At 34.7% G+C, this 13,523-nt stretch overlaps 1 protein-coding gene across 1 annotated transcript; it reads right to left on the reverse strand.

The window, feature by feature from the left end:
• Positions 1-1,435: 1,435 nt before the first annotated feature.
• LOC132544753 (protocadherin beta-11-like) lies at positions 1,436-12,473 on the reverse strand. Its single transcript, XM_060208402.1, has 4 exons — positions 9,813-12,473; positions 6,329-6,442; positions 2,545-2,653; positions 1,436-1,964 (listed from the first exon to the last, which is right to left on the reverse strand). The coding sequence occupies exons 1-4, from the start codon at positions 12,471-12,473 to the stop codon at positions 1,456-1,458; spliced, it is 3,393 nt and encodes a 1,130-aa protein (XP_060064385.1). The 3' UTR covers positions 1,436-1,455.
• Positions 12,474-13,523: the final 1,050 nt, after the last annotated feature.

Consider the following 13,523-nt stretch of genomic DNA (forward strand, 5'->3'; position numbering starts at 1 on the left):
GGGTATTAATCACCCAACATTTACCAAGGATAAATATTTGAACACATTTGTAATACAGTAAAAAAAGGGATAATTCATATATCACATTCACATATATAACTTTGGTTTTTGCTGGATCTCAATTCATTGTGCTAAAGTCTTCTTCCTCTTCATCTAATGTGCTCACTTTTTCCTTCTGACTAAATTTCTGGTTTTTTTCTCTGTCATGCATACAGCCCCAACACTATGTTCTTTTTCTACATAAATCATCTTGGAACATTTCCCCCTCAAATTTCAGTTATCATCCCAGCAGCACCAACCAAACTGAAAACAGGATATTATATTGATTTTTCTTACTTTCAGCAATTTCTTTACTAAATCAATATTGTCAGTTTCCAATTAATATCTACAGGTATAAACATCAGGATTTTATATAAATGATAATTAGAAATGTGACAGATTATATATAATTATCTCATCAGCACTATCTTATGGCACATTGTTCACTTAATCCATCACTTTTAGATAGACAATTCCAGTTTATGAAGAAATTCCTAATAATCATTTTCAAATGTAAATTTCACATTTTTCTTGTAAAATGAAAGGAAGTTTTCCTTAGAGATCTTATATAAGTCTTGAACTTCTACATTTATTGATCATATTTTTTAATTCAATATATGTACACATTAGTATCTTGTGCATTTCTCTGCAGGGTGATGAAATTTTCTTGGTTACATCATACTTCTATCCTGGTTAGTCATCCAATGTATTTGTTATCTGAAATAAAACAAAATAATTGTTATATTTTAATATCAGAAACAATTGTCATGGTACTTTCATACTTCAAGGAGCATTTATTCTAAACTGGTGTAAAAATGTACTCAGGGCCACACCATGTTAAACCTTCATTCTACCTTTTATTTTTTCTTAACAATTTTGCCTTTTATTAACACAATATCAAAATATCTATAATATGAATTTTCCCTTATTGTCACCCCTGATATTGTCACCCCTGATATTGTCACTCCTGATATTGTCACTCTTGATTTTAGCATGTGAACTGTGCACTGATAACAGCCTGTCTAGCAGATCTGATCATATTAGCAACCAGCTGTAAGGGATACCAGTTTATACTGCTTTGAAATCTGGCGATTGAAGTTGGTTATCTACTTTTTCCATTAATATAAATCAGATATCAAAATTCCTTTCAACTTGGAAATTTTTTAAACATTATAGTAATCTTACCATCAGTATTTCTTGGAAAGGTTTCAACAAGGCTGGCGATCTACTGACTGGATTGTGTCTCCCTGAGGTAGGCGTTATTGTTGCTGTATTTTCCCGTATCGATTATGACTTCCAGACATCATACAACTTTTAATCCAATATTGCACCATATTATCTTCCATTCCATAAATCTGTTCCAAACTGTTATGACCCGAACCAATATATAGCACACTATTTCACAAATACTGTCCTTCATACATAGAGGTCGTTTGGCCGAATGGAAAAATCCTCATCTAATTCGTCAGGATTTATCGTATAACTCCCTGACGTGGTTGTGACCTCATCATCGTCTCTACTGTGTGCACTTTGGCTGCCAAGTGTTAAATCTTTACCATAAAACAATGAACCACTCCCAAAATCAAAACTGGAATGGCCTTTTGATTGCAAGTCAAATATCGTAGGCAAAGTATTCACATTATTTGAATTGTTTTTATGTGAATTTTGACTACGATTTGTAGAGCACATTGTTGAATTCACACTAGAGGTTAATAAACTGTCGTCTAAGTAACGATTAGAGTTTTTTACAGGAGCACTTGGCACTTTGATGCCTGGCGGCAATGAGTATCGGTTGTGATTTTTCAGAGGTTTTGTAATAGGAACGTCAGAATTGCCACCATGACTATGTTGTCGTATCACATATATTCCAGGCGTGTCCTTCCCCTGGGCAAACAGTGGATTCAGTTCGAAAGTATTTTGATTATCTGAAAATAGACATCATTCACATGAAAAATAATCCCAACCGATCAATTAATACATCACTGTAAGTACTTACTGGATCTGAGAACTTTATATAATACAGGTATGAAGTTCTGACAATTATAGCACTATTAATGACGTATGGTTCCATTGAACTTTGAGACAGGTACTTGTTAAGTAAATTAAGATCATGGTGTTTACATTTTTATTATCTATTTACTCCATTTACCTTCAAAACATTCATTTTCGTAGCAGATTTATTTTCATTAATTTTGAAAATACAATTTATATTTCATCATATTTTACAAACTGATTCAATTAGTTTAAGTAGATATATTGAGCTTCATGTAGATCTTCAAAATCAAATGTTCAGGAAGTAGTAATATTTTACAAAAACCACAAAAATTGAGACCCATGAAAACATCTGATTTCACAGTAAGTAAACTTAAGGGTGTATCTTGTCTTAATGTGTCATGCAGTAATCCATGAAAGGATAAAGCTGAATTTTAATCTAATTCAAGGGGGTAATTTTAACTTTAACACAGGTAAGAGACAATTTTATCCAAAATAAATTGAGACACATACCTGCATGTGAAAAATCTTCTTCACTTCCTCCATGTCCACTGTCTGATGGAAGTGTCTCCCCTGACGACTCGCTTAAACTCTCTTCTTGGTGAGATTTGGACACTACCACCTGAAAAACACCAAAAAGATTGTTTAAAAAAACAACTTAATATGAAATATAAAACAGAGAATTTTTATGAAGATCCTTCTCTTTCACATAAAAAAATTGCTGTTTTGGGACATCTTCTTTTCAAGATCTTTGAATTTATACTGAAAAGTACAAGTACAAAATTGTAATCTATGTATACAGAGTATATGTTAGAATTTCTCAGTGAAATGCCTATATAAGCATGCGATTCTGACATCAAATGCATTTTTACATATTATTCATTTTCCCTTGACAATCAAGACTTCATCTATCCCCAAGTGTGAAGCACATTTCCTTGGATGCTCCATGATGAATTCAGACCTCTAATAACCTCCCCTTGTGGGCATAGTCCGAAACCTCCCCATACAAACTACAGGGGTGCTGTAATCACCTCTAACCTATGTCAATGGACACCTGGGATGTCTTTTTCACATATAACCTGAAGATTATTGATGGCTAAATCCATCACATTTACGGGAATTAAGTATCATGCCGCGACAGAATTAAGCGAAAAATGTTGTGGTCCATTTCATGTCATTTTCCCCACTTTTAACCAATTTCATTGATTTTGTGAAATTATCCTGTTATGAAAAATCATTCAGGTGCAAAATTACACTGGACAGGAAAGTAGGCTATGGAAATGCTAGGTTTTTATCCCGTTATCCTTCGTTTAATATGGGGAGATAGCCGAGGAAGTCACCAGCACTGACATTCAGGGGAAAATGATTTCCATTTCCGGATGAAATGGCACGACAAAGTATTAACGACTAGCAACAGAACATTAAGCATTCTTGATCATTTTTTAACAACAGCATAAGCTTCAAATGGATGTCTGATTTATACATATTGTTGTTTATATCAATATTAGATTTTGTATTTTTTTTTATCGTCGCCATCATTGACATTTAGAGTAACATCGATATTAATGGAGCATGACATTCAATTCTCCTCTGTTAATCTGTTATAAATAATCAAAAGACAGAAAGGACAGTTCCATTTTACATGAAAAGTCACAAAGTCAATTCAGTAAATAAATTGTTAAAACATATCACTCTTTTTTCTTCTCAAGAACCTTGTATATATTTCTGGTCTATCTTTGTATTTAAGCAAAGAAATACTCTATTTTATCCTATTCAATATGAGATAAAATTCGGAATCAAAGTTACACAGTTCTAGTTGAATCATCACGTCTTCATTGGGTACTTGAACATTTCAACGAGCACGAACACCATCTTGTAAAATCAACGCAGAGATGATAAACCACATTACAGATCACAGCGCGATTTCTATTAAGGAAATATTCAACATGAGCAGAGTGACTGACTGTATTGTCAAAAATGTGATCAATATTTCTAACACAGTATCTAAAGCCTGAAATCCTCTCCGACTTTACAGACCTAATCTAAACTTTCTTTACCCTGAAAATGTCACCACATTATTGAGCCTACTGTCAAATTGTTTACCCGTTATAAAGGATCGGCCTGCCTGCATATTTAGATATCAATAAATGTTGACAAATAAACAGGATTTATCAACACACGTTCTTCCTCTCAATGAAACCACAGATAGATATCTTATCTCTGTTATCAAATAGTTGTTCATATATTGCAACTTATTACACCTAAATTAGAATTCCATACTTCTGTAAAGGAAAAGTATGTGATATAAAACTCAAGTCTGTCACAAAAAAATTAAAAATCCAATTCAGTAAATGAAATATAAACACTCCATTGATTTTCCATTCTTGTTCAACAGACCTACACATTTTTTAACCTGCTTTCATCAGTTTTGTGTTTTGATTTTAAAAGTCTTTCAATGCTTATTCTTTTGTTGTTGTTTTGAAATAAGTCTTATTTATGTACATCTGCCTACAGTAAAATAGGATTTAGAACAATCTGAAAATAGTTTATTAACATATTACCTAATTAATGAATACCCTATATTACCATATTTAACCTAATCAGTATCTATGATTTTTTTCTAATGTCCTCAATACTGAATAAAGCTAATACTGATGATTTATTTGAATAGGAAATTTATTTATTGATAAACAATTTTGAAAAAAAAACAAAAAAAAAAACATCCATTTCTAAATACTGATGATTAATTTGAATTGAGAATTTATGTAATGATGAAAGATTTTGAAAAAAAAAAAAAAGTTATGTATCACCACTCTAATTTTTCTTCACTGCTTAAAAAATCAGGGTGTTAATTAGGTTAAAACAATACCTGAAGGGAACTTTCCAAAGGAAACCATTAACACACAAATAAAGTACATAACTTAAGGTTTATACAGCCATCAACCAAGACTTAAACACTGAAGTGTACACGTCTGACAGAATGTTTATATTTGTAGATCTCTCACCACATGTTACAAGGGAAGATTACGGCGTTTTATGAAGCTAGAGATTCACTCATTCATATGCTTTGAAACCATGTTTGACTTTCCTTCAGCAGATCATGAGAAATAAATCACATCTAGAGGTAACAATGGCCAGATAACAATGGAATATATCCACTGTATCTAATAGTCTATTTCAGAATTACTTTAAACGAGATGCGATCAGAAATGAACCGGAAAAAACCAGGTCTCCGCATTTAATCTGCGTGTAATATTCGTAGGATCCACAGGTGGTTTATTACGGCGACAGTACTTTGTCTGTTGACAGGTACATCGATGCATGTTCAATCCCTATTTTATAGTAGTTTTATCGTACACAATATCACATAAAATGGACGATTTAGGGGTCAGTAAAAATAAGCTATGTACACAGAGAAATTCCCAAGAGAAAGAAGGCTAAATTTAATTTGTTGACACAATATTTAAGCCAATTTACTCAATATTGCCAATAAAATTTAATATAATATGCTTATTAAACAATTATATTGCAGATTTCTTTGACAATCAGTTCAGGTGGACAAATTTAAAACATAATTATTGTCACACTGGTAACTTCATAAAGAAAGGATACCTTTGCTGAACAGTTAACTAATTATACAAACTATATTTATAACAAATTCTTCTGAGTTTGAAATTCTACTGTTGCTGAAATTCATATATTATTTCAGACAAATGAATATGAAACACTTTTTTTTAACAATCCTACGTCGCCATGGCAGATGTTGCCTGGTTTATGTAACTCAACAGATATGTGATATTGCAGATATATACAAACGACACACACATGCAATATTTTGAAATCTGACCTGCTGTGGTGTCACAATTCACATCAGATTGTCAATCACAAGTGTGTATAGCAGAACAAGAGACCCTGGTCTTCCACTGCTGACATATGTCAAGAAATTCTAGTTATAATGGACATTTTTTCTTATTTTTAAGAGTTTGGCAAGTTGGGGAGGGGGTGACAAAGAATGGGGAGAGGAGGATGGTGTAGGAGGAAGAAGTCCATGGTGGTGTAATGATGAAGGTGTATGATTACTAGTACTATGTTTTTATTTATTTATTTATTTCTATTAAAATTAGATCTATAGAGTCTGACAATTCTGAGCAACATTTGGGTAGGATTACGTAGAAAGTCTGAGGGGTAGAGGGTACAGGTAGGTCAGGGAGATATGGGGTAAGCTTATTCAGAAAGTCTGAAGGGTGGAGGGTACAGGTAGGTCGGGCAGACACGGGGTAAGTTTTGCCATTTTTACCTGTTTTTGGTGGTAGTTGTTGAGTTTTTCTGGGTGACTTGGCGGGTATTTCTGTCCACTGGGTAGGTGTACTACGAGTTTCTCTGTGTCTTTTACTTCTGGCTTGTTCCCAGTCTGAAACAATTCAAAATTAGACAATTGGCTACTGACAGCTATCAAGAATAAAATCTCTAACATTTCTTTTCTCTTTTTCAAACCATTTCTTGTTCAATCGAGGGGAAAACCCTGAAACAATATCTTTGTTTTTCATCACTTCTCTTTAGATTCGGAGAAGTTTCAAATCGCTACCCTGGGTTGAAAGGGGTCGTGGTTGAGTAAACAGGACACTGCATATTATTTAACACTTCTTATCAAATAATCGGCAACTTAGTAACGTAAAGTCACCACGGTAATCAACAACAAAAACATGAGAAAACAGACAACAAAGACATCTTCACCTTTGTAAAGCTCCAGATTTTATCCTGAAAACCTTAAAGATGAAGATATGAGTAGGGAAGGTCAAAAAGCCAAACTGTTCTATTTCAACAACAATGCTTTTACTACTTGTCTCCAATTCCATTACAATATAGCTTATCACGCGTCTTTGTTTCTCAAAAAGAACATATAAGAGAGCGTTTTGTGCAAGTAATCCTCAACCGTGTACATTCACACAATGGGCAGGAAACTCCCTCAAATTATACGACGGTAAGTAGACATATCTGGTGGGATGGGAAGCGTTAATGTACCTTGTATAGATTGAACAAACAGTCTATATGGTTTGAGTCGAGCCATCCCCAGAGAACATTTCATTGGTAATTTTTACGTTCATCGATTTGCATTGGAACAAGTTTTTGGTACAAGTAAACATTGTTTATCTATAGAAAAACTTTTATAGCAAGCTATAATTCTAATGAACCAACCATTTTCAAAAGAACTATTTAAAAATTGTGATTCTACGTTTTTAAATTATGTCCATTTCTACTTATTCCCTATAACAACAGAGGACAATCCATTCGAGATCACCTAAATGTTTGATGGCTTACCCTCCGGTAAGTATTTATTAAAAATACATTGTCATAGCAACACCGTATTGACTTTCATTGTACACGATAAATATGCAAAAAAAGGGAACATTACGGCCGAAACAAACATCTCTATTGTTTGTCGTATCCTCTGGCAAGATCTCGGAAAGATATGCAAATTATTGATGATGAAATAGGCAGATAAAAAAGGAGAAGTGTCCGGAGGAAAACTGAAACTGACGTCGACCAGCTCCAAGCAAACAAAACGTTCGTCTATTTTATCTTTAAAGCTTCAGCTGCCATGGGTTATTGGCCACGATGAATCTGATTGGTCAACCATTTTAGATAAGTTTTTGTCCTCCAGACATCCCCAAGATCTCAGGTTCTGATATATATTATATTGACCACAAGTTTGTGATCGGTCAGACCTGACGACAAGTGGGAAGGCAACTGTTGTACCCATCATAGCCTCCTTGTATTAAACTGATATAGGACATATCCTGGCTGGTGGTCTCCTAACATATACTTTTTTATTTGTGTATATATTCAACTTTTGTTTATCAAAATACTGGAAAATTCTTAAACACATTCATGTATAATAAATTAGAACTCTACACAGTATTTCCTTTGATGTTTTTCGTTTAGTTTCTAACGTTCCTGAGAAACGGACGGAAGATCTAGAGAGTTTCCATGAATTAACAAGGCCATTTTATCTATTTTCTCTGTCATTATAAAAATGATTTCAATCCACTTCTTAGTGAGGAAAACTCACACGCCTACTTATATTTAGTATTGAACTGTTTGACTTTAAATGATAGTGTGTGGGTTTTGTTGTAATGAACAATACAAAAGTGTGTACTTTTAAATTAAGGATATTTGATACAGTAGTAGTATACACTTTGAACTTGAGATAAAACACTTTTCTTTAAGGCAATCATTCTACCAAGTATCTAACACAAGACATAATCTAAACATTCTAAATACAACAAAGTCTATTTCATATCACTTGTCCTTAAAATGTGATATTTACCAAACAGTGACATTAAAAGGCATAAATACAGAAATTCAGTTATTATTGGGAAAACCCATTTCTTGATTTAAGACAGTAATCTAATTAACAGCCAATTTATCTTTGGACTTTTTTATTTATTTTGTACACCTATCTCTGAGAAAAATATACTTCACAAGACGGTGTTAGATTTCTTGTTGGGAGGTTTGGACAAGACAATAAATGAACAACACTTATTACTGGAAGACAAAAGTTTGAGATTTCAGTCTGTCTCGTTGTGTTAGTCACAAATGACTTGTGTAGAAGTAGACAAAAGAGTCGCCCTACGAGAACCAAAGTAATCCATCGTTCGGTTCATCAAGTTGGATCGTTCACACCATTCTTTATCTAGATAGAAAATCTTTGACACCGTATTCAAGATTTGTTCGCACATATGAAGGTTTATTTTTTTGCGCCAGCAGATTTTGTCGACACCTTTTGTGTTAGAGACGTATTGTTATGTGTTAAAAAAAAACCTTTTGTACTAATGAAAACTATTGTGTATATTTTACACTCAAAGATTTTCCGATACATATTTCTTTCCTGTTTGGCGTAGGTTGCGTTTAGTCATGTTTCCGATGACTTATACATTTTTTTTTGTCCAAAACAATATTTCTTTATTTACAAAAAATTATCAATTTTCCAGTTTTCCATTTACATAGCATTAGAAAAAGAAAAGTAATGATATGAGATAAAAACCACCTTTGACTACTCTACAAACATGAAGGTGTTATTTTATACAAAGCAAATGTCAATAAATTCAAACTGTCATAATTTTATCTAAAAAAATATTTTTTTGATAATTGTAGTTAAACTAATATTGAATTCAAGCAGACTTCTTGTCTGTTCATTCTGTCATTACATTTTCTAAGCATTAATATACCTCTACACCAATATTTATTTTGAAATATTTTTTATTTATTGATATACGAAGTTTGGAAGCTGAATGACAAATTTTGTCTATATTAAAACCTTTTCTGTTAGATTTATACTCTTAGAATGGTTAGTAACACTATTTCTGTAAAACTCTTACAAAAGCACATCATTGACGGAACAACTACACAGCAGGAGTGAAATGTCAGGGGAGGCTACTCTCAAGGTTTCTGTTTGACACTATAACATTGTTGAGGGGAGGCTACTCTCATGGCATCTGTTTGACACTATAACATTGTTGAGGGGAGGCTTCTCTCATGGCATCTGTTTGACACTATAACATCGTTGAGGGGAGGCTACTCTCATGGCATCTGTTTGACACTATAACATTGTTGAGGGGAGGCTACTCTCATGGCATCTGTTTGACACTATAACATTGTTGAGGGGAGGCTACTCTCATGGCATCTGTTTGACACTATAACAATGTTGAGGGGAGGCTACTCTCATGGCATCTGTTTGACACTATAACATTGTTGTGGGACTGAGGAAGAGGTATACTTACTGGTGAGCCTGTCAGTTTCTGTAACAGCTGATTCTTCGTGAACTGAGACTTTGAATCCAGAGAAAAGCTCACTTTTGCTTTCGCCTTTGATTTCCCTTGTGACGATGGATTAGGTTCGTCATACAGGTTAGGTATACTTGTACACTGAGTAGGGAAAGATAACTCTGGATTATTATTTTTGTCTTTTTCCCGTTTACGTAGCACACAAATTACTGCAATTAAGCCAATGGAGAGCACGACAGTTACACACACAACAGAAACGACAATGAGCACAAATTTATCAGCGTCCTGAGGTGTCGTCACCATCGTTGTAGTGTTAACATATCTCACTATAATGTGGAGGTCACGATCCTTGGATTGAACAATGGGTGACCCACGATCTTTGACCTCTAAGGTCAGAGTATATTGCTTATCCTCGTGAAATTCAAAAGTCCTACGGATATGAAGACTCCCAGTTTCATGATTCAGATAAAACATATTATCAACATCCCCTCTTCTGATGAAGAACATGACTTTTCCGTTTTCACCATCGTCCATATCATAAGCCTGAATGGAAGCGATGATACTGTCTTCAGGAGTTGTGTGAGGGATGGAGATTGTGTAATTTTCCTCGTTTGGAAATATGAACTGTGGGGTATTGTCATTGCTATCAGTAACTGTAATTACAACCTGTGTTGACCCAGTTCTTGATGGATTTCCCTGATCGTAGGCTTCGACAGCAAAGTCGTATCGACTGAGGTCTTCACGGTCAAGCTCTTTTGTGGTTTTGATCTCACCACTAGGATATATAACAAATGGAACAGAATAGACATCAAAACCTGGTGGAAATCTGTACTTCACTTCACCATTGGAACTTTGGTCTTCATCTACAGCAGTTACTGAACCAACAGGTGTTTCTGCAGGGAGATTTTCTGAGATTCTGAATGGGAAAATGCTTTTAAGAAATTCTGGATCTCTGTCATTTTGGTCAATGATATCTATCACAACAGTTGCTGTAGCGTTGAGCTGTGCTGATCCGTTGTCCATAGCAATGACACTCAAGGTCACATGAGCAGTAGCCTCTCTATCAAACACCATGTTGGCACGAACCACACCTGTAATTGAATCAATTTCAAATCGTAGATCTGTAGGTGGATCTATAGCATAACTCACAACGCCGTTCTCCCCAATATCATCATCTGTAGCAGAAACCTGGATAACCTCTTGACCAGGAGCATTGTTTTCCTCCATGCTAATGCTGTAGTAATGCTGCGAAAATTTGGGTGGATTGTCATTGTCGTCGGATACGATAACTGTGAAAGTAACTGACCCATCCAGTTGTGGCGTTCCTTTGTCGCGACATGTAACTGTGATATTATGTTCTGGAATCGACTCTCTGTCCAGTTTGTGTTGAACTATGACCTTATATCTTTGGTTTCCAAAACTAGAAAGTCCGAAATATGTACTGAATGTAGAACAGGTTACCTCACCATTAGCTCCTGTATCTATATCAGAAACCTGGATGAGAGCGACAAACATTTGTAATTCCGCACATTCGCAGATCTCAACCTTGTCTGGATACTTATCTGATATAAAACTGAGGCTTATCTTTGGTGCATTATTTCCAGAGTCCCGCACTGTTAGTCTTACAACAGCAGAGGACACAAGAGGGTTACTGCCCTTGTCTGAGGCCTCGATTATTATTGTGTATACCTTTCCTGGTTGATAGGATAAGGTTCCTTTCACCGTTAACTGCCCGTCATCTTCTCCAATTTCAAAGAGTTCGTATATTTCCTGGGGCTGTGATTTCCGTAACCGATAAAAAACCTCACCCAGTTTTCCAGAATCTTTATCAGTAGCATCCATTGTGAAAATGAGGCTGTTTGGCTGAAGATCTTCAGTAACTGTAATGTTCACAGAGGGGTCTTTGAAAATAGGTTTGTTGTCATTTTCATCCAAAATGTTAACTTGAATAGTGAGAGTTCCAGTACGGGATGGAACACCCCCATCCCTTGCCAATAGGATAAGTTCATAATTTGTTTGTCGTTCGTAGTCAAGTTCCTTGTCTACCTCCAAGTTTAAAATGAAATCTATTGCGTTTGCTTCCTGGTGGAGAACAAAGTCAGATTGTGCTTGTAGAGAAACAAGTTCATACGATTGTATAGAATTATTCACACCACGATCTAAATCCTGTGCACTTTCGATTAGAAAACTTTTGTGTACAGCAGTTGATTCCGAAATATTTAAGACAATTAATGATCTAGAAAATGTTGGTGTATTATCATTTTTATCCGTGATATTGATGCGGATGGTAATAATTTCAAAATAATCGGACGATGAAGGTGTTCCAACTAATACCTCGAAATCAAAGAAACACTCTACTTTAAACTTACAAACGCTTTCATCTTCACGATTTATAACTCCTGTAGTAAAAATCTTACTGCTATCGCTTTCAATGCGAAATAAATTTGGAATGGCAGACCCATCCATGAATCTAAATTGGATTCTATCAAGGACGCTGGGTTCCAGTTTGGTTGCTAGATCTAGTTCTTCTATGATGCTCCCAATCATCGTATTATTTGGCATTTCTTCTTGCAATGGAAATGTAATGTTTGGTTGGTTTGCCAGACACCGATTCCAAAAAAACATCGAGAAAAGGAGGAATATATGAATATTAGCCATATTTAATCTTTTTTGTCCAGTTATGTTTTTATTTCCTTCTGTGTTTCCTGGTCATGACCTCAGAGTTTCTAGCATTGTTATTTCATAGAGAATTCCTCCTTCATCAAAACAGATTCCTGTGGAAGAAAGAAAATAGGGTTTAGAAATCAGATAAACACTAATTACCTTTTCAGAACAGAAAAAGCAAATTTGTTTACTTTTATATAATAACAAAAAAGATTTATAATTCATCAATTCTATTTTTTAATACACAACTTAAAATAATTCAATTTATTGAAAATCCATCATATTTTCTTCTAAGTTACAGTTTTTGGAATAACAGAAACTTCTATTTAGTGTTCTTGTAAAGTGCTGACCCTTTCTTAATACCTCAAAACGCACCGATGACTCAGATCAGCTTTAGATTTATCGACACAAAGGTTTTATAAATGGTGAATAATCCCTCTGTGTGATTACAGATACATCTAACACCAAACCGTCCAAGTTTGTTTCGGGTTTAAAAATGTCAACATTTGGTCATTTTGATAGAAAAGGCAATTACAAAAATTTGAAAAGAAGAAACAGTATTCGACGGAACTGTAGTAGTTACAGAGGATGCTCTTGTATGTTGAAGGTAAACAAGAAGCTTATTTGACAATATTTGCTCCGTTTTGTTGACTGCGAAACACAGGGTGAGAAATCCATATAAGTGTCGTTAGCAGTGTAAACACTTGACTAGTTTGGGGGTTAGAACTGCTAACAGATCGAGTAACGATACTCATGGCTAATTAATGTCCAAAATTCTCTGGAGAAAAAATGAAACTTTCCCAGGTAATTTTTGTTGATTTTTTGGTCAAATCAAACACTAAACATAAGCTGAAAAAAGGGGGAGATGAGGGGGAGGGGGGAAATGAGGGGGAGGGGGAGATGAGGGGGAGGACGAGGGAAGAAGGGGACTGAGACTGTGGCAATTTTCTGTCATTCACTTAAGATCACAAATTTCAAAGCAACAGACTGTGTTTCATGCAATAAAATTTGAATAAAACTTTGAACAATAAACCTAAAAATTGC

Source organism: Ylistrum balloti, unplaced genomic scaffold, assembly GCF_031769215.1.
Source record: "Ylistrum balloti isolate Yb309-2 unplaced genomic scaffold, AGI_CSIRO_Ybal_v1 Utg369808, whole genome shotgun sequence".
NCBI lineage: Eukaryota > Metazoa > Mollusca > Bivalvia > Pectinida > Pectinidae > Ylistrum > Ylistrum balloti.

Coding starts and splice junctions, on each gene's coding strand:
- LOC132544753 (XM_060208402.1), bottom strand. CDS start 12,473: ATGGCTAATATTCATATATTCCTCCTTTTCTCGATGTTTTTTTGGAAT. Junction 6,443..9,812: donor AGAAACTGACAGGCTCACCA/GTAAGTATACCT, acceptor GAATTGTTTCAG/ACTGGGAACAAGCCAGAAGT. Junction 2,654..6,328: donor ACAACTACCACCAAAAACAG/GTAAAAATGGCA, acceptor GGTGTTTTTCAG/GTGGTAGTGTCCAAATCTCA.